At 42.5% G+C, this 23,790-nt stretch overlaps 3 protein-coding genes across 5 annotated transcripts in view; 2 read left to right on the top strand and 1 right to left on the bottom strand.

Moving 5' to 3' along the window:
- Positions 1-1,100: 1,100 nt before the first annotated feature.
- On the top strand, positions 1,101-16,480 carry aebp1b (AE binding protein 1b). The gene is made up of 22 exons (XM_058069807.1): positions 1,101-1,455; positions 2,603-2,776; positions 2,857-2,919; positions 3,695-4,387; positions 6,328-6,402; positions 6,870-6,935; positions 7,122-7,205; positions 8,966-9,037; positions 9,139-9,248; positions 10,781-10,920; positions 10,996-11,080; positions 11,154-11,298; positions 11,378-11,466; positions 11,590-11,713; positions 12,715-12,911; positions 13,005-13,181; positions 13,275-13,432; positions 13,510-14,090; positions 15,027-15,166; positions 15,296-15,395; positions 15,480-15,646; positions 15,737-16,480. The coding sequence occupies exons 1-22, from the start codon at positions 1,254-1,256 to the stop codon at positions 16,118-16,120; spliced, it is 4,026 nt and encodes a 1,341-aa protein (XP_057925790.1). The 5' UTR covers positions 1,101-1,253; the 3' UTR covers positions 16,121-16,480.
- pold2 (polymerase (DNA directed), delta 2, regulatory subunit) overlaps positions 16,429-23,790 on the bottom strand; it is a 20,074-nt gene continuing 12,712 nt past the window's right edge. Inside the window, exons 1-11 of one of the 3 annotated variants that reach the window (XM_058069810.1) lie at positions 20,147-20,295; positions 19,515-19,748; positions 19,325-19,446; positions 19,132-19,255; positions 18,952-19,066; positions 18,680-18,878; positions 17,884-17,964; positions 17,619-17,776; positions 17,425-17,552; positions 17,039-17,140; positions 16,429-16,867 (exon numbers count right to left, since the gene is read on the bottom strand). In XM_058069810.1, coding sequence (XP_057925793.1) covers positions 16,707-16,867; positions 17,039-17,140; positions 17,425-17,552; positions 17,619-17,776; positions 17,884-17,964; positions 18,680-18,878; positions 18,952-19,066; positions 19,132-19,255; positions 19,325-19,446; positions 19,515-19,737 — 1,413 coding nt within the window. In that variant the 5' untranslated portion in view covers positions 19,738-19,748; positions 20,147-20,295 and the 3' untranslated portion in view covers positions 16,429-16,706. Of the gene's footprint in view, positions 16,868-17,038; positions 17,141-17,424; positions 17,553-17,618; positions 17,777-17,883; positions 17,965-18,679; positions 18,879-18,951; positions 19,067-19,131; positions 19,256-19,324; positions 19,447-19,514; positions 19,749-19,869; positions 20,028-20,146; positions 20,296-23,790 lie in introns of those variants that run through there. The other 2 variants (XM_058069808.1, XM_058069809.1) reach the window with 2 other exon arrangements.
- On the top strand, positions 20,385-22,785 carry nono (non-POU domain containing, octamer-binding). Its single transcript, XM_058069811.1, has one exon. It carries the CDS (start codon positions 20,641-20,643, stop codon positions 21,895-21,897), a length of 1,257 nt encoding a protein of 418 aa, XP_057925794.1. The 5' UTR covers positions 20,385-20,640; the 3' UTR covers positions 21,898-22,785.

Genomic DNA, 23,790 nt, shown 5'->3' with positions numbered 1-23,790 from the left:
GAAGTTTGTTAAAGAATAACTAATTATTGAGCAAATAAAAAGAACAAAAAGACATGGCAGACAAAATGGGCTTTATTCAGCCACAACAAAGTACTCCTGTATTTCTCTAATGACATGACTAACATTGCCAGTTCAAAAATAATTTAAGATGTAGACGACTAAACTAAAAATTAAACTAAAATACAAAGTATCAGTTTGGACATTACTCACCCTGTATTTACTTGCTATTGGATAGAACCCATAATTTGCAGTACCGCCCACTCCTGGTGGTAACACATCCATTTTTTTTTCTTGTGAGTCTGGGTCAAATATCAGTGACCTCTGACATCATAAACCTTCTGGATGCACATTCCAAATTCTTGTAGAAAGTCTTCCCATAGATCCATACAGGCTCCACGTGTGAGACCAGATCCCTATTTGCTCCATTCTCACCTCCAACATTTCTATGCAAAGTCAAAATACACTCACTAGGTGCCACATATGAAGTGTACTATTGTACGAGGAGGAGGTCGCCATGTGGGAGGCTGAGGGCACAGAAAAGAACACATTCTGAAAGGTGACAATCCTGTTTTCAAACAATGCTGCAGCTCTGTGGAAGCTCATGTTGCCTTTTGGAGAAAACATCCTGCACTGAAAAAGAATGTGTGCCTGTTTTCATTTACTTTCAATCCCTGCTCTGATGTTTGCTGATATATGGTTTTATTCAAACACACACACACACACTCACACACACACACTCCCATACCATCCCACTTAATGCTTCTCCGTCTCCCTCAACTCCCCCTTCCTGCTGTGGAATTCAATGACCCACCAGTCAGTGACTGCTCTCCACGGTTGAATCCCCCAAAAAAGCTTCATCCTAAACCGCAGCCTTGCCTGCCCCCCTAACCCTCGCCCCCCCTGAACCCTGCACCTGTTGTGACTCGTCCTGCAGGTGACTCCTGTGGTCACTCGTGCTTTTTCCAGCTGACCAAAACTGCAGAGCAAGTTAGGAGCAGAAGCTTTTCATTTGCTGTCTAACTCACCAGTGTCTCTGCTTAAGCCACCTCCTTCACACCCCCCCCCCCCCCCCTTTCCATCGCAACACCCCCCTCCCACTCTCCCTGCGTCTAGCCCAGTCTGAGCCTGGCTGACATTGGGGCTCCTCTGCTGGATCGTGACACTCTAGAAGAAAAGCTTAGAAACAGTATAAAATAGTCAAGATTGTGACTGGTGGAACTCCAAGGAAAACTCCAAGGATTTGTGCTGCCAGCATGAGGAGTCGGACTGTGCTTGTGTCTGTGGCTCTGCTGGCCCTCTGCTGCCTGCTGACCCCCAGGCAAGGGGAGAGCGCCGGGGGGGTCGTTTCCCTCTTGCAGAGCAACAGAGACAAGCAAGAAGGAGATCTGCTTCAGGATGAGCGTCAAAGTGAGGTACGAGAGGAGAGCGCCGGCAGTGAGGTCACAGCGGAGGCAGGTCAGTAATCTCAAAAGTGTATTCGTTAAATGCAGATTTTATATTTAATACAGAGTAATGACTCACTTGTGAAATGAACTTCTGGCTTTCTGTCCTACATGAGTGGGAGTGGCTGGCATATGCCAATTTTTGCATGTATATGGAAAATGAGTATCATTTGTTAAGTAGTCTGGTACTTAGTTTGAAAAGTGAAAAAAGATGGATCAAACTCTTACAGATTTAAGTTCCTGTGGCTTTACCAATGTATGTTTAAATACTCACAGTGGAGAATGAAAGAAGAAAGGGAGAAACATCTGCCACATGTAATACGTATCAGTCCCAAGTAACTGCTGAATGTATCCCACTAATGGATGTACCTTTCAGCTGGGAAGATGTCACCAAGGTGTTGGTGATTTCTTTATTGAGAAACTGGAGGGACTTTTGTCATTAAAAACTGCGCGTCATGGAAAATGTTTCCATGGAACTGTCTGAAGACTGCGTCTAGACTGGCATCCGATTAGTGTCTCAATTATTTACATAATGAAAACAATACATTCATATTCAGTGGAACCTTGGTTAGTGTACACGCCCAAATTTTGCCTGGCACGCATCTTGTCATGTAGTTAATACACTGTTTGTGGAACCAGAAGGTAGTTTTGTCGCTCGCCTATGATGTCATCGGCAGTGAACTCTCGAAAATGTTAACACAAAAAACTAAAACTTTTACATGCATAGAACAATTCTAAATGCATGTAAACAAGGAATGAAAGGTATAAAGGACCATTTTATTGAAGATGTAACTGTTCCCAAAGACACGATGTGCCAGCAAGATCAACACGGAACCATTTTTGTGTTTTCCCATGAGTTAGTTCTTGAATTCTCATCTTCTTTATCAAAATGCTGGCACTTGCAACTTTCTTTGGCTCCATGTTCAGCGAAAAACGCTATTGAATTCAAGAAACGACAAAACAGGAAGGTGGTGTTCATGTTGATCTTTGTAGCATACTGTGTCTTTGGGAACAGTTAACCTTAAATTTTCATTAATCCCTTTCGGTCATCATGTGTATGTATTTATATTGTTTTCGTCATGTAAAACTATAACTTTAAACCTATTAAAAACTGGAGCAAATGAATGAATGTTAACCAAGGTTCCACTGTTTGCAATCAGGTTTTTTAGGCCGAGTGAAAAGAGCACCAGAGGAGGGCAAAAAGAAAAAAAAGGACAAGAAAAAGAACAAAGAGCCTAAAGACCCTTATGCCACCAAAAGGCCCAAAAGTGACAAGAAGGGGAGAAAGAAGGACAGACAAACAACAACCACAACACTTCCACCCACCACAACAGGTGAGGCTGCAGGAGTCAAGTTTGTACTTGGAAGTGTGTAAATGTCAAGGTTGTTGACTTTGTGTCTGCGCTGCCTTCAGCTCCCCCTACTGAAGCGCCGACAGAGCCCGAGCCTTACACAGACTACGCTTACCCCGACATCGGTAAGTTAACAGCATTCAGATTTAAACATCAATAATATTATTCCTATTTGAACTGAACCATACTATTGAGGATATGTGAAGGGGATAATTACAGGATTATGTCTTTGGAGTATTGAAAGCAGTACTTTCAAGGATACGAGGCTTTGCACTGCTAATGTGAGTTCTTAAAAACTCACAAGTCTATAGCCAATCCTTTTCCTCTACTCTACTCACCTAGAGTGATACATTGGGCTCTACTTTCGGAGACCAGGCGCACCAACGGGGTGTGGCCAGCGCACTTTGCAATTTTTGTGAGCAGCACAGTCCAGTGCAGAACACCCACGCCCCTTATGGCGCAAGTGGCAAAGAGGGAGGAGAAAAGGCATGAAAGGGTTTAACAAAGCCGAGTGTAATCTTAACCAATCAAATGAGAGCCTCTCATTGACTTTAAATGCATAGGGCCCACTGGACTGTGCATCAGAGGTACACCACCTCGTGGGGCACGTCATCTGTTTCTGACGATTACATTAAACACGGCAGCAGGCTAATCCAAGCTTCTTGCTTGTTTTCTACCAGCATTCCTCCTCTACATCGCCAAATAGTTGAACCTTTCATGGTATATAGTCTGTATCTCCTCTTCATCCTCCAAAATTAATAACTTGTGGTTTTGGGTTTCTTATCTGTTGATACACACAAAGTACTCCAGTAGGAAACCACTAACAACCTTGTTTAGATTGTATAGACAATATATTGTGTATATTGTATAGACAAGCCTCTCCATGTTTTCCCCTGTCAGACAATGATTACTGGAAACCAGATGAAGACTACTGGGATGCTGATCCTACTCCATCAAAGCCAGAGTCAGAGATCACAGATTCTCCATATGATTACTGGAAGCCAGAAGAGGAAGATCCAGTCGCTTCAGTGACAGAAGATTATAATGTTGACTGGAAACCAGTGGAGAAAGAGACATCACCTCCAGAAACAGATACAGATGAAGAGTACTGGAAACCCGAAGAGAAAGATCCATACAATCCGGTGACGGACACAGACGAAGAGTACTGGAAACCCGAAGAGAAAGATCCATACACCCCAGTGACGGACACAGATGAAGAGTACTGGAAACCAGAAGAGAAAGATCCATACACCCCAGTGACGGACACAGATGAAGAGTACTGGAAACCAGAAGACAAAGACCCATACAATCCGGTGACGGACACAGATGAAGAGTACTGGAAACCAGAAGAGAAAGACCCATACACTCCAGTGACCGACATAGAGGAAGAATACTGGAAACCAGAAGACAAAGACCCATCCCCTCCAGTGACTGATATAGAGGAAGAGTACTGGAAACCAGAGGACGAAGACACATCCCCTCCAGTGACTGATGACTATGACATCTACTGGAAAGAAGTAGATCCAACATCCGCTGCCCCAAAGGTTGATGGGAAGACTGGAACAAGTGACGGTGATTACTGGGATGCCACATGTACGTCTGATGTTTTCTCTATTCGTCATTCTGGCTTGATTTGACAGATGATTGATGATTGCACTTTGTATGTGTTTATCCAGTGAGATTCACTCTTGTAAAGCATAGAACTATATTTGTTAACATAGACTTGAAATGCACTCCACACGTCTAACTATAAGGCTGTAGAATGATAATGATGGCGACCCGTGAAGAAAACAATAGAAAAGTGAAAATTCAAAATAGTGGAAGAAAAGTTCATTAAAATAGTACTTCCTTCTTATGCCTACAGTGCCTTAGAAAGGGTTAACTTGTAGGTTTGTTCAATGATTCCCAGTTTGTGTGTGTGTGAGTTGGCTGACCTGACGTATGCTTGGATGCCACATGTTTATTTTGCCTTTTGTTTGTTTTACCCCACATTTTCCCTAATTTTCACTACAGTGTTATTGTTATTCACTAGCATTACAAGGAAAACTACAGCAGATTTGAAGTATAAATCCCAAGATGACTAAAAGTAATGTGTATACAGTGGCATCCTTTTGTTAGTTACTTCCAAAAAATCAAAAACGGAGGTAATTTTTCCCATAGTAAATACAGTGCAACTATGGCTAGTGTCTGCCCTGTTAGCATGTAGCAACGTCAAAAATGTGCACCCAGATTTTGCCTTGGTTTACGTACTTTTTCCACATAGTGGACAATATGGCATGTGTCCTGTCGTTGTATTAATACACTGTGTGAATCCTCTTAATGTATTTTTAACACAAACACCTGTGTTAGCATAGCTTGCTAACAAAAACACAACCGGGATGTTGCCCGTCTATGATGTGACTAGCAGCTGAATGTTAAAATGTTTTTTTTAGTTTTACATGTATAAAACAAACAAAAATTCACATACAGTAAATAGTTAATCAAAGAGCTAAATGAACATTTAAGGTTATTTTTACCTTCAGCGAAAGCCTTCATTGTTTCCAAAAGCCCAAAGGCACAAGGTGGCAGCGAAACACCACACAGACACCATCTTCCTGTTTTGTCATGAGCTATTTAGATTAGATTAGATTCAACTTTATTATTATTGCTCATGTCACTGGTACAGGGCAACAAAATGCAGTTAGCATCCAACCAGAAGTGCAATTTTATAAGTACCTTAGTAGTAAGTAAATGTAGAAAAAAAATGGACAGATCTATGTAAAAAAAACTATAACAGGCTATGACTATAATACAATAGATATTGAATTCAATAGAGTTTCTCACCTTCTTTATCAAAATGCTGGAATGTATTAATTGGACTTATATTAATTCTTATGGGAAGAATTTATTCAATTTGCAACCATTTTGGTTAGAGTCGACCTTTCAAGAAGAAATTAATAACCAAGGTTAACCAAGGTTCTACTGTAATGGCAATCCAAATAAAATGTGCCAGACACCTACAAATGTTAACAAAAAATAAATTTTTATAGAGAATGATAGTTTTACATGCAGAAAACATGTATGGTGGGAACTTGCTGTTGATGTGGACTACCCGTACATCCCAGATGGATCCAATTCCATCGTGTTTCTCATCTTCTCAAAACGTTTGTGGGCCTCATGGTGGGTAATTTAGCCGTCACACTAAGACTGTACAAAAATTGAGGCAAAATTTGGTCAAACATTTTCACAAAATAACGAACCATACGAAAACCACGGTTTGACGGTAGTAATACCACTCTACATCGGTTATGCTGTATGTCTGTCACTGTGTTTAATATGTGCTGTTGTAGTAATACTAATATGACAAAATGTGCAGGAAAAAATTAAAACAGATATCACAGTTTTCTTTGGATCCAATCCAAGGGTCTAGTTAGTTGTAATTTTTTTCTGCTAGGTATTTGCAAGTATTTTGGAGTCTAGTCTCTCACTAGTTTTATTTTTTAAGAACTTTTTGGACGTGATTAATTCCTGATCCTAATCTTTTCTCGATGCAGTCGAGGTGCCAGAAAAAGTTCCATTCCCAGATGGCGAAGAAGTCCACCCTGAGATCAAAGTAGAAACTCTCACAGGTAACTGCTGTCACTCAAACATGTGAGAGGTGAAGTGAACGCCCATCAATCAGCATGTCCACATTATAATTAGACGCAAAAAGTAGACTGTGCATGCAAATGTATTCAATACCTCCTCCATCTGTGCTGCAAGGATGAGAGCATGTGAGAAATAATGACTAATTCAGCACATGGCAATAACATTATAGTGAGTCTGTCCTATTTTCCAGACAAGAGGGGTGGGTGCGTGCTTCACAGTGCAAACTTTCCATGGTGGTGTGTTTTTTTGTTTTAAGTCTGCGGTCAGATCGAAACTTTGTTATCATTCCTGTAAAATGAAATGGAAGATTGAACTCTGAAATGGCGTGGCTGGTGTCTACATTGTTTCTAATAGAGAAGAATTGCAAGGTTGCACCGTCCTATAAAACAGAAAAATAAACCATGTCAGCCCATAAACACCATGTTTATCACTTTGTCTTTTTATATAGAAGAGCCTACACGTAATCCACCCTTTGAGGAGACATGGTATGATGAGTACGACGAATACGGAATGAGTATGTGAACACACACACACACACACAGACACACACTTTCCATAACCAAATGTTTCACATCAAGTCTAGACAGCAACTTTCCAAATGAGTTGAAATGGTGTCACCCTTCCTGTACAGTGTGCTACACCTAATGGCATACACAGCCGTACAAAACCTAATTATCTTCCATTTTCTTATTCTCTGCAGGGAGGAAAGAAAGTGAAACTGATGACAAATGGATGGAGAAAGAAAGAGAGAAAGCACGCAAAGAAAGAGAAAGAGCAGACAAGGGTAAGACAGAAAAGCTGGGAAATTTTCTTTCATTCTACATGCTTTTAAAAAAAAACATATTCATCAGTGTGTTGCACCACCGTGGTGAACAACATGACATACGATAGTGTGCTTGCCAGAGTGGACGTGTCCTGTGACATAAGTGTAAAAGTAATAACAGATAACAGCTTGTTGCCTCCCACTGGATCGCATTTCTCTCATAAGAGAACACAGATGTGATTCCCCGCCATGCAAATGTGCACTACAATACAAAATGTCTTCCTCGCTAGTTAGCCACATGAGTGTGCTGAGCTTAGATGGCTTTTGATGAGTCAGCTAATTGAGCTCACTACACTATTTTTACTATTACTGGTAAAAAAAATGGACAAAAATGATGGGAATTTGACAACATTTCCTTGTTTGAGTGTTATTTTTAAATACATACATTTATTATTGACAGCGCCACCCTTCCCTTATATGCAGAATACATGTTGTGCATAGGGCCCCGCAATCCTAATGGCGGCCATTTTCACATTCTCGGCAAAAGCACAAAGGATGTGTATCTCTGCCATGAGACAAGCTCTCTTTTTAACTTGTTTTTGGCAGTAAAGGTTCAATATCCACATTGACCAAAAAGTAAACATATTGATCAGCCACCCCTCATATGTGCATGAAATGGTTTGCTCCTCCTTGAGAGCACTCATTGCTTCTGATGGTGCTCGGTAGCTGTGCCAAGGAAGAATAAAGAAGAATAAAATCTGTTTTGGGCGGCACGGCGGTCTAGTGGTTAGCGCGCAGATCTCACAGCTAGGAGACCAGGGTTCAATTCCACCGTCGGCCATCTCTGTGTGGAGTTTGCATGTTCTCCCCGTGCATCTCTGGGTACTCCGATTTCCCCCCACATTCCAAAAACATGCTAGGTTAATTGGCGACTCCAAATTGTCCATAGGTATGAATGTGAGTGTGAATGGTTGTTTGTCTATATGTGCCCTGTGATTGGCTGGCGACCAGTCCAGGGTGTACCCCGCCTCTCGCCCAAAGACAGCTGGGATAGGCTTCAGCACCTCCCGCGACTCTCGTGAGGAAAAAGCGGTAGAAAATGAATGAATGAATGAATGAAAATCTGTTTTTCAAAAAAAAAGGAAAGAGGGAAAATACTTTGCCACTTCATTTGAAATATTACGGCAAACTTTACAAAATAAAATTACAGAATAAAATTGCAGAATTCTGCAGCCCTGCTTGTGGATATGTTGATTAGTTTAATTGGGATTGTGCTATACTGTAGAGCCATCAACTTTTCATAGCTGACATGATCTTAGTGTTTTAAGAAAGCATCAACAGTGCCTCTGCTGGTTGCAGCAAGAAATGCACACATTTTTTTCAAAAGGCAAATCACCTTTCACCTGGGACACTATTAGGATAAAGTGTGAGAAATGACTAATAAAAAATATTATTAGTTAGTTAGTTAGTGCCTTAATAAGGGCAACAGAAAAGAGAGCAATAATGTAAAATCCTATTCTATGTTCAGAAGGAGGAGGATTTAAAAATAATATCAGTGATGTGAGTTTGGCTGGAACACACTGGAACTGGGAGTGAATTCAAAAGATTCCTATTGTTATTTGAAGTGCTTTCTTCTCCTCTTGAGAATTTTTGAGATGGATAACTTGCTAGAATAATGATGATTTCCCCTGATGGATTTGACGTTACGAAAGACGAGGGACGTTTAAGGGCCAATGGTGTGGAATTTATTTTGCATAAAGTGTTTTTCTGACCTTTACCAGAGAGAGCAGAGAGACTGAAGGAGGCCGAGGAGCGTGCCAGGAACAGACCACGTGTGTACAAAGAGCCAAAGAGTAAGTCAAAGGCTGTCCAAAATCTGGAAAACATTTCTTCAGCTTTGCTTTTTCAACTTTTTCACATATACGACAATTCTTTCCTGTGTTGTGTGTGTCAGAATGTCCCCCCCTGGGCATGGAGTCCCATAGGATTGATGCAGATCAGCTTTCCGCTTCCTCTACGTCTCAGTATGGCTTTGCCCCTCAGAGGGCACGCCTCAACATGCAGGTACACATCAATCAGGCCGTGCACACCGGCACAAGCCTCACTTACACACACTGACGTCTGGAAACACACTCTGGCCACCTGGTCATCTACACGCATGAGAATAAAGAGCAAAAGAATAAAGAGCAGACTCAACCTATTTTGTAGCAGACCAACTGAGGGTACCTTTGACATCAAAGAACATTAATTCAAAAACTACCGTTTAAAGGTTGTAATATGACAAAAACAAAGCAAATAAAGTTGTAATTTTTGGAATATGAGTGTGCCGAAAAAGTCAAAATATTACGGGGATAAAGTATTAACCATCCACACTCACATTCATACCTATGGACAATTTGGAGTCACCAATTAACCTAGCATGTTTTTGGAATGTGGGAGGAAACCGGAGTACTCGGAGAAAACCCACGCATGCACGGGGAGAACATGCAAACTCCACACAGAGATGTCTGAGGGTGGAATTGAACTTCAGTCTCCTAGCTGTGAGGCCTGTGTGCTAACCACTCAGGATAAAGTCATAATAAAAAGAAATGTACAATAAGAAATTTGCAATAGTTGGAAAATTAATAAAAAGAATTGAAAAAACATCTGGAAGTTTATGAAAAATTTTATGATAGGATATGAAACAAAGGTCATATTTTTTAACAATTTATAACAATTTTATGAAAATAAACTCTTAATATTATGAGGAAAAATAATGTAATTTAGCGTTTAAATTGTAAAGAAAAATGTGGTATTTTTTCCTGTCATAAATAATGTTGCAATTTTTTGGAAAATTATGATGGGTAAAAGTTATAATATTGTGGGAATAAAGTCAGAATATTAAAAAGAAAGCTTGCAGCGATTATTTAAGAAGAAAGTTCATTCATTTTCTACCACTTATCCTCATGAGGGTTGCGGGGGTGCTGGAGCCTATCCCAGCTGTCTTTAGGCGAGAGGCGGGATAGAAAAAAAGTTCGAATATTTGAAAAAAAAAAACAATGCCAAAAGTGAAAAAAATAGCAAAGACCAAATTCATTCATTTTCTACCACTGGAGCCTATCCGTGGACTGGTCGCCAGCCAATCACAGGGCACATATAGACAAACAACCATTCACACTCACATTCATACCTATGGACAATTTGGAGTCACCAATTAACCTAGCATGTTTTTGGAATGTGGGAGGAAAAACCCATGCATGCACGGGGAGAACATGCAAACTCTACACAGAAGGGGGAATCGAACCCGGGTCCCCTAGTTGCGTGGCCAGCCAGACCAAAGTTGATCCTAATGAAATGCTTTTTCCCCTTAATGCCAATGCTGAGACAAAGCTTTCTTGAAATGTACAGGATATAACTTCTTACAATATCTACATGTTTGGTTATGAAATATGCAACCGTTACATCCTTTCATTTTTCAGTGTCCCTCGGTGGAGACATTTTGGACACCCCTGACATACCAATTTAGTTAAAGTTTGTAATAGTAAAGCAATCAGAATGCTTGCCTCTGTGTTTTATCACCATGGGTGTAGTAATATGACCCGTTTCCTGGCCTCTAGGGCTCTGATGACGAAGATAAGGCTCAAGGTGGAGCGTGGTGCGCCAACACAGAGGACAAAGACCACTGGTTCGAGATTGACACTCGCAGGGAGACCGAGTTCACTGCAATCATAACTCAGGGCCGGGACTCCCTGAATGAGTAAGATAATAAAAAATAACACATGAAAACACTTTGTCCCTTGAATTGACAAAACCTTCCCTTGCGTCATTGCAGGAGTGACTTTGTGACGTCATACTTCCTGGCTTTCAGCAACGATAGCAGAGAATGGACCACCATTCATGATGGATACGCTGACTGGGTGAGCTTAACTGAAAGGATATAACTCTCCTGAGCTCTTCCACTTTATGTTCTTCCTCTTCTTCTCTGTCCAGCTGTTCTTTGGAAACAGTGACAAGGACACTCCAGTCATGAACCAGCTAGCAGAGCCGGTTGTGGCCCGTTACATCCGAATCATCCCTCAGAGCTGGAATGGTACTCTGTGTATGAGACTGGAGATTCTAGGCTGCCCCTTGCCTGGTGAGCATCACACAGAGGGAAGCATATACAGTACAAGGATGTAAACATAATATACTGTAAATAACTCTCTGTCACACAGACCCAGATGTTGTCCAGTACAGGCAAAATGAAGTCACTCCAGTAGATTACCTGCAGTTTAAACATCACAGCTACTCACAAATGGTGGCAGTGAGTATCTTTTTCAATGAGACACCAATGCCGTCTTTGTAGGAGTTATTAGGGTTATCACAATAAATCATAAAAACATACAACATTGAGCCTGCTATGCATGACTTTGTATTTTGTGTTCAGCTAATGAAGTCAGTGCATGAAGAGTGTCCCAACATCACCAGCGTCTACAGCCTGGGCCGGAGCTCCAAAGGACTGGACATCATGGCCATGGTGATATCTGGCAACCCCGCAGAGCATGAAATAGGTGAGAATGTGTAAGACACTATAGATCAGGGGTCTCAAACTCACGGCCCGCGGGGCCAAATGCGGCCCGTGAGACGCTAGTTTGAGGCCCCCACCTTGATACCAAAGTTTAATGTTGAAATGACAGCTTAAAGCTGTGTGCACACCGGACACAATTAACATGATTTTTGCCCCGCCTATACTATTACCCTACCCTGTTACCCCGCCCTGTTTTGCTTTGGATTAGCAATGAAGCTAAAGGTTTATGACGCTGGGTACAAATAAATGCAGGAAATGATTTGGAATAAAACGGAAAATACACGTCAAGATAAAGCATCTCATCAAACATGTTGTTAAAGTTACGACGCTGCTCCCAGATGGAACTGAGTACGATGCTAACTTGCTAATTGGGTCAAATTATTAAGTTTCATTAATGTTCATGTTAAAGGTTAAATAACTGTTAATATTGTACATTTGAATCTGAAAAAAATAATTTCTCTACCAACTGTATGTTTTTTCTTACGTTTTTCTTATTTGCTGTTTTATTATTATTTTACTTATTTATTACTGATTGATTGATTTATTGTCTTTATTCTTAGTTTGTTTATTTATTTATTTTATCTTATTTTGTGTATAGAAAAATAAAAATTAAGATATTTGATTACTTATAAGATATTTTGGTGTGGAAAACCGGAACCAAAGTACTGAAAAAGTGTAGGGTATACCAGAAGCAAAAGCATTGAAGATAGTTTTTTTTATTGATTTTTTTTTCCAGTTTTTAATAAATGCGTTTTGTTTTTTTTGTTTTTTTAAACCTGATGCGGCCCGGCTTCACCCAGAACCTAGCTCCGGTGGCCCCCAGGTAAATTGAGTTTGAGACCCCTGCTATAGATACTAGTTACACAGCAGATACATCAGGTTAAAGTAATGGGGCCCCCCCTTTCCTGATTAACACCAGATTACTATCGTCATTGTTGTTGCTATCCTTGATATATATACAGTCTTATTCTTCAATCTCTGCAGGTGAGCCAGAGTTTCGCTTCACAGCAGGTCTCCATGGTAACGAGGCTGTGGGCCGGGAAATGATACTGCTTCTCATGCAGTACCTGTGTAAGGAATACAGGGACCGCAACCCTCGAGCTCAGCGGCTGGTGGATGGAATTCGTATCCACTTGGTGCCCTCACTCAACCCCGATGGACATGAAGAAGCGTTTGAAGCTGTGAGTTTGAAAAAAATCATTCAAAAATAATGATGAAATATGAACGGTAAATAATTTGGCTGCATGCTTCCCGCTTCTTCTTCCTCCTTGCAGGGCTCAGAGTTGAGTGGATGGACCACTGGTCACTTTACCAACCTGGGATTTGACATTTTCCAGAACTTTCCCGATCTCAACAGCATCCTTTGGGATACAGAAGAAAGGGGCATGGTGCCCAAACTAGCCCCCAATCACCATATTGCCATTCCTGACAACTTTGTGTCCAACAGCTCGGTAAGGTGTCATGGTTTTCTTCTACATGAAAGTAGAGTCCTGCTATAAACACATCGCTGGTGTGTGTGTTTGGGTGTTTCTGTTCGATCCCAGATTGCTGTAGAAACCAGGGCCATCATCTCCTGGATGGAAAGCCACCCATTTGTGTTGGGTGCCAACTTTCAGGGTGGCGAGTCATTTGTGGCGTATCCTTATGACAGTTTACGTCTCAACAAGCCTGCTGAGAAGCCGCATAGCCGCAGGAAGAGACAGTATGAGCTCACGCCTCTAGATGGTACAACTTTTTTTGTCCTGAATCAGTTGACCTCATTAAAATTCTTCCACACAGGTATGAAGAAGAGGGCTTTGATGTGACAGAATGGGGACATGGATACCGCGAGGAGCAGGAACAAGACTGGAGAGCCAGAGGTTATCCAGAACGTGAGGAGTGGACAGGTCACGGCTACGATCACAGCCAGAGCTACGATCGCAGTCATGGTTATGATCACGGTTACGATCACGGTCGAGGTTACGATCACGGTCAAGGTTACGATCAGGGTCATGGTTACGATCAGGGTCATGGTTACGATCAGGGTCATGGTTACGATCAGGGTCAAGGTTATGATCATGGACGTAGCTACGACCACAACCAAGGCTACGAACATGGCTACGATCCCAGCTACAACCAGGGTTACGGTCATAGGGAGGAGGAAGAGGATGACAGAGAGAGAAGCGGCAGCTACCATTACGCTGAGAATGAAGACGAGCAACGAGAGATCCCAGATGAATCCCTCTTCAGATGGTTAGCCGTGTCCTATGCCTCCACACATCTGACCATGACACACAACTACCACGGGTCCTGCCATGGCGACATCACTTCAGGAGCGCATGGCATCATCAATCGAGCCAAATGGAAGCCAGTCACCGGAAGTGAGTAGATACTAGAAGGTTCATTGGCTGTTTACAGGACGTCTCTGTGATACGACCAAAGCGCTCAAGCTGTCTGGTTTTTATAGGTTATCACATGGTTTGTCTGGTATCAGGCCAGGTATCATGCCCCCCAAATAGTATGTGCCAGTATCAGCCTGAGACCGAAGGCACATACTATTTAATCATGAGCTTATTATCACGTACTATTTAATCAAAAGACCATTTTGTTTCCAGAAAATGTTCAGTTTATTACATGTATTATGGGCGGCACGGCGGTCTAGTGCATGCGTGGGTTTTCTCCGGGTACTCCGGTTTCCTCCCACATTCCAAAAACATGCTAGGTTAATTGGCGACTCCAAATTGTCTATAGGTATGAATGTGAGTGTGAATGGTTGTTTGTCTATATGTGCCCTGTGATTGGCTGGCGACCAGTCCAGGGTGTACCCCGCCTCTCGCCCAAAGACAGCTGGGATAGGCTCCAGCACCCCCCGCGACCCGCGTGAGGAAAAGCGGTAGAAAATGAATGAATGAATTACATGTATTATATCTAAACAGTGTAAACACAATAATTGCAAAAATATTATTAACAATAATATTTTATCAACAGTCTTATCTTATCAATGTCTGACAATTAAAGTTCCATTAATCAAGTTTGGGTTTTTTGGTGACTGGAGAAGCACTAGGCACTAAGCACTCGTGCGCTGTTCTCTGATTGGTTGTTTCACGGGCACGATACCAGAGCAGCGCGCTCTGAGTGGACAGCTACGGGGGCTGATACTGGACATGGTTAAACTCTATATTTTATCAGTATCACTGCCCTGGGCTTTGACACAGTATCATTTCGGCCTTTTCCCGTATCATTCATGGGCGGTTTCTAGGGTACAGGGCGAAATTAATACTGTAGTATGTAATAAAAATGCATATCTCGCTCCGCAGGCATGAATGACTTCAGCTACCTGCACACCAACTGTTTGGAGCTGTCCATTTTCCTGGGCTGTGATAAGTTCCCTCATGAGAGTGAGCTTCAGCGCGAGTGGGAAAAGAACAGAGAGGCCATGCTCATCTTTATGGAGCAGGTCAGATGAACATACACTTAGAATCTACTGAAACGGAAATATAGAACATGTCATTTTCTTCAGCTTTTGTATTGTAGGTTGACCTTGTATCAGTAATTTAAATGTTATTTAATTGTCGTGCTTACGTAGGTTCACCGTGGCATTCGAGGTATAGTAAAGGATCAGCAAGGCAACCCTATTGCAAACGCCACTGTGTCTGTAGAGGGGATAAACCATGACGTCACCACAGGTCAGATAAAAAGCACAAGTACCATGTGACCGCCAAATTGTGCACCAACTCATGCTTGCAGCAAAACTCTCTTCTGCTCTATAGCGCCAACTGGTGACTACTGGCGGCTCCTAAACCCTGGCGAGTACCGTGTGACGGCAAAAGCTGACGGCTTCTCCTCACTCACCAAACTGTGCGTCGTGGGTTACCAGGCAGGGGCGACCACCTGCAGCTTCAACTTGGCCAAATCCAACTGGGACCGCATTAAACAGGTGAGGCAATGATGTCATCACGTGACAAACACAATAACTGACTATATTTTGGACTCAGATGAAGAGACGTTTTGTTATATTTGTCCACAGATTCTGGCTCTCCATGGCAACAAACCAATCCGCCTGGTCAGCCACGGCAACACCCGAGTCCCGCCCCCCATAGTTGTCGGTGGCAATGGACGCGTGGTTAATGGAAACAATGGGAACTCACCAAATTCACAACTAAACAAGGAACAACAAAGGAGACTCAAAATTGCTCGTATTCGGCGTCTTCGGCAGCAGAAGTTAATGAGGTTAAGATCAACGACAACGACCACCTTACCACCAACAACTACCACAATTCCCACAACGCCAGAGATCACCACATCCTGGTATGACTCATGGCTATTAGGGGAGGGACAATCATCAATGCCCGGAGGCTTCACAGACCCCCCCGTGGATTACAACTATGAGTACAAGATCGATGACTATTAAACCACTCACTGTACTCATCACCATCATATTCTCGAAAACTACAACAATCCAGAAAACTAGCTCAACAAAGCAGTACCGTGTTGATCTGGTCTGTTTACTTTCCACCACGGGTTTGAAGCCCCAATGGTAATGACAGCTAAGAGGTGTGACATCATAGCCAATGAATGCAACAAACGTATCACAGTCTTCACAGCATCCATACATGACAGACCTGTCTTCTTTAACTTTAATAACTGTATACTGTAACACTTGAAAATATGACTGAAAATTAAGCATATTTTTCAGTTGGATCTTTCTGACACAATAATAAGACTTTTTATACATGAATTTTATTGCAGATGCACATTAAAAAATATTTGTTTTTACACCAGATGTCATTATTTACACGGTCTTCACCCATGGAACAATATACTGTACTTTAGATTAACTAACATCTGAAAGTGTTTCCTCATACATAAAGAGCATGTGTAAGAAATGTGGTTTCAAAAGGATATAGATTTCATATTACTAAGTAAACCTTTCATAACATGGTCTCACTCACGGGATATGTGTGCCTATTTTAAAAGGTCATACGGTATACAGATCCTTAGTGGCTGATGTTCATCTCGCTCTCCTCGTCTTCACCGGTGGAAAAGGCAGAAAAGCTGACCGGCTCACATGTAAGAGTGCGTAAGTTGACAAGACATGCTGTTTGGGTGCTGCTGAACTTTGGGACAGTGACCAAGAGGACTTCCTGGCCATCAGGACCTGGTGATGCCAGAGCACGAAGAGTATCTTATACACTGAATTTGCAGTGAAAAGGCAAATCGCTTCAAGCTCAAGTTGAATAATTAATATACCTTAAATACAAACAAGCTATTTATAAGGAACTAAAATATTTGTTTCCAAATATAAATAAGCTCATATACAAGTACAGACCTGTTAGACGCTTTGACTCAAAGGAAGGGGCATTTCCGCTGAAGTAAACATGGGGACACTCTTCCAAGATGAACGGATCTTTCAAATAAAATGGGTAACAACCTGAGAACACACAGAGGAAGTATAAATTATTACAAAGTGGTTTGGCTTTCATAGAGTATATCTGGCCTATAGCGCATGTCCATATAAGGAAGCCCGGCTCACTGTGGCATCAGACACAGTCAGTGTTAGAAAAAGCTCTGTGAACCTGAGCGTTCAGAGCCATCCCAAACATCTTTCAGGGCTCACTACCAAATACGCAAACCTTATTATCTAAAACATTGGCATGGTTTAACACGAGAATACAACATTCTAACTACATTTATAAGTACGAAAAGTGGATTCACCGAGTGTATCCGGTGCTGTCGGAGCAAGGTGGCGTAGTCGCAGTGTTTCCTCCAGAATCTCCAAGTGACTGTTCATGCTGCTGTACTGCTCAATGTCGCTGACATTCTGACCAGACGTGCCCAGAAACCTGAACGGAGATAAACAAAAGGATTTGAAGCAAATATCTGACCAATGTTTGTGTTTTGTTCCTCACCTCACTCCATCCACAGTGGCCTGGTACGGGTTAGAGGACAGCTGCAGGGTGGGGTAGACCGAAGACAAGGGGAACATGCAGCGGTGCAGAGGCTGCTGGGGCAGCGTGTAGTTGGTGGGGTCATACTGGCCGGGCATCACATCCACTGGGACCGATGCCTAGTGGGAAGGGAGCGATGTTAAAATGCTCTTACACTTGTTGACAAACATGTGACTTCATGCTTAATTAGTTGTAACTAAACGAAGGTGGACATAGGAAGGCTCACCACAAGCTGGAGCAGCAGCTCATCCAACAAGCGGATGGCCTCCACACTACCAGCTTGAGTCTTCTTGGTCAGGTATTTGGCCTATTAACACACAAAACAGGAACTTTCATACCTATGGACAATTTGGAGTCGTCAGTTAACCTAGCATGTTTTGATGTTTAATGAAGATGTGCCAGCAGAGTTGAAGTATGGGACAAAGCTGGATAAGCACTTAACATTACGTAAGATGTCTTACAAAAAATATGACACAGTGAAACGCTTAATTTGAGATTTTTTTTGTCTTGTTCAATTAAAAGACATTTATTTAGTTCATGTATTTTATTGTCATCATCATCCTCCTGCTGCTCAACCTCATCTGGGTCAGTCTTTGTATCTTTCTGGCAATTCCATCACGAGTACTAAAAAGATGCTAACTAATATGAAGCTAACTGAAAAAGACAGGACCAACGAATGTAAAACACAATATACTACTCCCAGAATCAGGCAACTACAAAACAACAAACCAGATTATGGGCACTGTTGGAGATTATGTGGTGAAAATTCAGAATGCAGAATTTATGTTGGCAATTACAGAAAAAAAGCTTCATCTTTAAGTGAAAGGTTGGTTTCTGGTTGGATTCAGAGTTTTCCAAATTGTTCAAACTGTTTGAACTCCCTTGGCCCGTGGTAGTTGCTTGGTTTTCATTTGTATATCATGTTGCAGCTATCATGCTTCCTTTAAGGTCCTATAGGCATGTCACAGTGAAGTGATCAGTGGCTACTTCAAGTGCATCCTACATGGGGAAATGCAACTCACCTTGACGGAGGCATCCTTATCCTGTGTGCTTTCACTTAGGAGGTTTCCCGCCATCAACACCCTTGAGATTGTCGCCGCCCCACTCTGCTCCCCCTGGTCACCGAGCTGACCCGTTACCATGTCAACCAGCAGCTGAAGTCCAAGCATACTGTCGGCATGACTACTACCAAGTCCGAGCCCCGAGACCAGCAGCACAAAACTACACGGGGAAAGGAAAAGGGTAGCCATTTATGGTACAAGTGTTTGGTATGTGCGTGTGCGTCTCTGTATACCTATCTGCGCTGAGTGCAGGTCTTAGAGTCTGCAAAGGAAGATCAGCTGTGCAGAACTCCTCCACTGTGAACTTGCCATCGTTTCTCTCCGCTCCAAATACTGCAATGACGCTACCTGCATGCAATAGTTATCACTTATTTCCTTGCAGTTTACTTTTCCAAGTCTAAAAGTCCTCTCACCTGTTACACACTTATCTCTGTCAATGTTGCCCTCGAGTTTGATTCTCTGGAGCTCATCCTCCAGGATCAACTCGTCATTGTCACTGATGAATTTAGTTCGGGGAGGCTGCGGCAGCAGGTTATGCTGAAAAACACAACCAATTATCTCACAAATAACTCTGGAATGGGACTAGTGAAACTGAAGTACACTAACCTCCTCACTGATCTCTTTTAGGATGGATGGCTGCAGGTCCATACGCTTGAACATAGTTCCCACAATGACACACTGTTCTCCTGTGTGAAGATCACACAGTTTCCGGACTAGTACATCCGATCCTACACACAAAAAACAGATTTGTCTTCAAACACTAAAACACGTATACTGTGCGTATATGCATTCTTACCCCACTTTTGTTGGGCTTTTTCAGTGAGCAAAGGTCTCATCTGCATGAGTCGTGCTGCATAAATATGAGCATACTGGCGATTGAAGCTGCGATCCCCAACCCCAAAGCGCTCCGAGTGGGGACTGTAGGCCGGGGAAGCCCTCTCGAAAACGGGGGCCTGGTCCTCTACTGGGCGGCATAGCAGAGAGGAGCCGTCTCTTGAAGCGCTCAGCTCGGAGAACATGATGATCCTACCTACGGATTACAAATGTTATGTCTAATTATTAGCAAGGCAACGAGGTTAGCCAAATGAAAAATTAACATTTCCTGATATATGACCACGGATGTAACGTTAGCATCCATAGCCCTTTCTTACCTTGGGCCTCTTTAAATGTTGGCCTCAAATACCAAGAGTAAATTAAATATTACGAGTGTTCATAAAACGTTTGTTTTTCTGTAACAGCGCAGGATTTAGAACTACTTCCCGCGAAATCCCCGCTCTGCCAAAGATGCTCTGTCATAGTGCAGATTAACCCTCATTACGACCGATATAGAAAAGTTACGCTAACTTTGTTGAACTAGACGCTGGAAATGCTGGGCAATGCTTTTATGTAGGCGTTTATGTATGACTGCGGTGTTGCAGTAACTCTTACCTTTAATAAAAATTTATACAAATAAATCCGCCTCTCCGTATGCTTAAATACAGGTCTTTACCACTGTACAAATTGCAGAACAATTGCCCATTACAACCCCAATGTTACCGAGGACACTCTCTCATTTAAAACATCTCTACTACGATTTGTTTCCGGGCTCTTGTGTTCTCACGAGAGCTACATAAGAGGGAGGGGAAAAAACACACTGCAGAAAGAATGTGCATGCTTCAAACAAAACAATTATAATATAATATTAACGGGGCTGTCATTTAAAGAGCACATGTAAATATATTTTACATAAACCCGTCATATTTTATTTCCTCAGTCGCAAAATCTTTACGTAATTCATTCAAATGTATCGGTCGCGTTGTTTTGACGTCACAATAACGTCGCCATAACAGTCACACTCGCCATTTTCAAGCATTAGCACACCGCGCTCTACAAAGAGATTGGGGTGATTTTTTTCGACTCGGTTTTGAATTCCAGTGCTAAAAATGCAAGGAAACAGGGGCTTCCACCATAATCATGGAGCAAACCGCCACTCTGGGCAGGGCGACCAGGGTGGAAATACTAACGGCCAGGAACCTAGCGATACTACCCGCCCCAACGAGGCCTTAACTCTGGACCTGCAAAGCTTCAGGAAGCCCGGCGAGAAAACCTTCACCCAGCGTAGCAGGCTTTTTGTGGGAAACCTACCTACCGGAGTCACAGAGGAGGACATTGAAAAGATGTTTTCAAAGTACGGGAAGGCTTCCGAGATCTTTGTCAACAAAGAAAGGGGCTTCGGCTTCATCCGCCTGGAGACCAGGATCATCGCAGAGATAGCCAGAGCTGAGCTGGATGACACCCTCTTCAGAGGTAGACCCATTCGGATTAGGTTTGCAACACACGGCGCTGCTCTGTCTGTCAAAAATCTCCCGGAGTTTGTGTCCAATGAGCTCCTGGAGGAGGCCTTCTCGGTCTTTGGTCAGATTGAGCGAGCTGTGATCATCGTGGATGACAGAGGGAGGCCCACGGGGAAGGGAATAGTAGAGTTCACCTCCAAGCCAGCTGCAAGAAAGGCTTTGGATAAATGTCAAGATGGCGCATATTTACTGACTGCCTTCCCTCGGCCTTTAACTGTGGAACCCATGGAGCAGTTAGATGATGAGGAGGGTCTGACAGAGAAGCTCATCAACAAAAACCAGCAGTACCACAAAGAGCGTGAGCAGCCTCCTCGATTTGCTCAGCCGGGAACCTTTGAGTACGAGTACGCCATGCGCTGGAAAGCCCTAATGGAGATGGAGAAGCAGCAGTATGAAATGGTCGATCGCAACATGAAGGAGGCCCAGGAGAAGCTGGAGGCGGAGATGGAGGCAGCTCGACATGAGCATCAGGTGATGCTGATGAGACAAGATTTGCTGAGGCGCCAGGAGGAGCTGCGCAGGATGGAGGAGCTCCACAGCCAAGAGGTGCAGAAGAGGAAGCAAGCTGAGCTCCGGCAGGAGGAAGAGCGCCGGCGGCGGGAGGAGGAAATGAGGATGCGCAATGAAGAGATGATGAAGCGGCAGCAGGAGGGCTTCAGAGGCAACTTCCCAGAGAACAGAGAGCAAGACATGAGGATGCACATGGGCTCTTCTGGCATGGCTGGCGATAACGCTGCCCTCATGGCGGGCCCAGGAAACACTAACATGCCAGGAGGCCAGGGCGGCTTCCCCAGAGGCCACCCTGGACCTGGAGACTATGTACCGAACAAGCAGCGCAGATTTTAAATCACATCCTTTTTCCAATTTGCATACTCAACTTTAGTTACCACACATCAAGAGTTACTTTTGTTTAAAAAGTGTCATGTTACTTTATTTTTCATTGTGTTGTGCTTTTGATGTTTTTAGAAACCATTTTCCAAACTTGACATTTGTGCCATGAGTTACTTTCTTACTTTTTTCATGGGTAGAAAATGACTCATTGTCTTGCAGAATTTTCTGTAATAAATTCCCTAAAGAAAGGATCTCACTTGAGACTCAAGGTTTCTCTTTCTTGTAGGAAAGAAAATAGATCAAATGTATTAGATTGAACCCAGTCAGCTGGGTTAGTACAGTATTACTAATGCATTGGTTTCACTGAGACACAGATGAATCATTTACAGTTCCAGGGTGGCACAAAGTGTTGGCGATATGAGACTAAAACTAACAATGTACGTTGTAGATTGTCATAGTCATTCAAGGGAATTACCAGGTGTGAACTGGTAAAAGATATATATTTTCTGTGTGATTAGAGATTACACCCACCATTGAATACCACATTATGAGGCATCAAAGCAGGAAACATCAAATAATGACTGCTATTCCCTAAAGTGTGCCAATGGGAATCTGAGTCATGTTCAAGTGAGGTGTCTTTAAAAAGAAATGTATGCTTTTTATTGGACAGCGATATTCTGGGATATGAAATCCATCCATCCATTTTCTTCCGCAATGCTTCCTTTGATCAAATAGTCAGCTAGCTGCAGAGCCTGTTGATGAAGATGGCCAACAGAAAGATAAAAGTAATTTTTTTTATTATTATTGGTTAACTTTAATATTCATTCATTTTCTACCACTTTTTCTCACGAGAGTTGTAGGGGGTGCTGGAGCCTATCCCAGCTGTCTTCGGGCGAGAGGCGGGGTACACCCTGGACTGGTCGCCAGCCAATCACAGGGCACATATAGACAAACAACCATTCACACTCACATTCATACCTTTCATACCGACAATTTGGAGTCGCCAATTAACCTAGCATGTTTTTGGAATGTGGGAGGAAACACACATGCACGGGGAGAACATGCAAACTCCACACAGAGATGGCCGAGGGTGGAATTGAACCCTGGTCTCCTAGCTGTGAGGTCTGCGCGCTAACCACTCGAACACCGTGCTGCCCTTTAATATATAAAGTATAAAAAAATAATACATTCAAAGACTTATTCTAAAATGCATGCATATAGTTGTATTCAATGTTAAAAAAATATGGCTGGCACGGCAATACATTTTAAAACGTGGCTTTCACTGCTCTGTTAGCCAAAAAGGTTTCCGATCACTGTGTTATTCTATGCAGGGTCTTTGGAGGCTGGGGCCTATCCCAGCTGACTTTCGGCAAGAGGCGCGTTACACCCTGCACTACTCACTAGTTAATCAGATATCACGTATACAGTACTCTATTCTTTCTTGTCAACAAACTGACTGCAGTCAGCAGGGGTTGCATTACTGACTAATGTATTGATTTCACTGAGACACTGATTAATCATTTACACTTCCGTGAATGGCACAAAGTGACGGCAATATGAAAATAAAACTATAAAAAATAAAACAATGAAGGTTTTAGATCACCGCAACTATCAGCAAGCGTCTACACTCCTTAGTAGGAGGCATCATAGCAGGTAACTTATCAAATAATGACTGGTATTCCCTAAGGTGTGTCGTATCCCCTCATACGACATGGATGACTCATAGATTCCCCTCAATCTATGAGTCATCCATGGCTGCCTTCAATGTGTTCAATTGAGATCAACTTTTAAATGAAATATGTGCTTTTCATTGGACAGCAATATTGTGGGATTCAAACATACAGTAAGAATAATGCATGTAAATAGAAGCTCCACCTCCATCCATCCATTCATTCATTTTCTACTGCT

The sequence above is a fragment of the Doryrhamphus excisus genome, chromosome 4, assembly GCF_030265055.1.
Source record: "Doryrhamphus excisus isolate RoL2022-K1 chromosome 4, RoL_Dexc_1.0, whole genome shotgun sequence".
Taxonomy (NCBI): Eukaryota; Metazoa; Chordata; class Actinopteri; order Syngnathiformes; family Syngnathidae; genus Doryrhamphus; species Doryrhamphus excisus.
Note: the sequence above shows the minus strand (reverse complement) of the source record. Positions and strands in the feature narration are given on the sequence as shown.

Bases quoted from the DNA above. Each gene is read 5' to 3' on its own strand.
- aebp1b (XM_058069807.1), top strand. From the start codon at position 1,254: ATGAGGAGTCGGACTGTGCTTGTGTCTGTGGCTCTGCTGGCCCTCTGC. The intron at 4,388-6,327 runs GTACGTCTGATG...TTCTCGATGCAG, and splicing joins TGATTACTGGGATGCCACAT to TCGAGGTGCCAGAAAAAGTT. The intron at 7,206-8,965 runs GTAAGACAGAAA...GACCTTTACCAG, and splicing joins AAGAGAAAGAGCAGACAAGG to AGAGAGCAGAGAGACTGAAG.
- nono (XM_058069811.1), top strand. From the start codon at position 20,641: ATGCAAGGAAACAGGGGCTTCCACCATAATCATGGAGCAAACCGCCAC.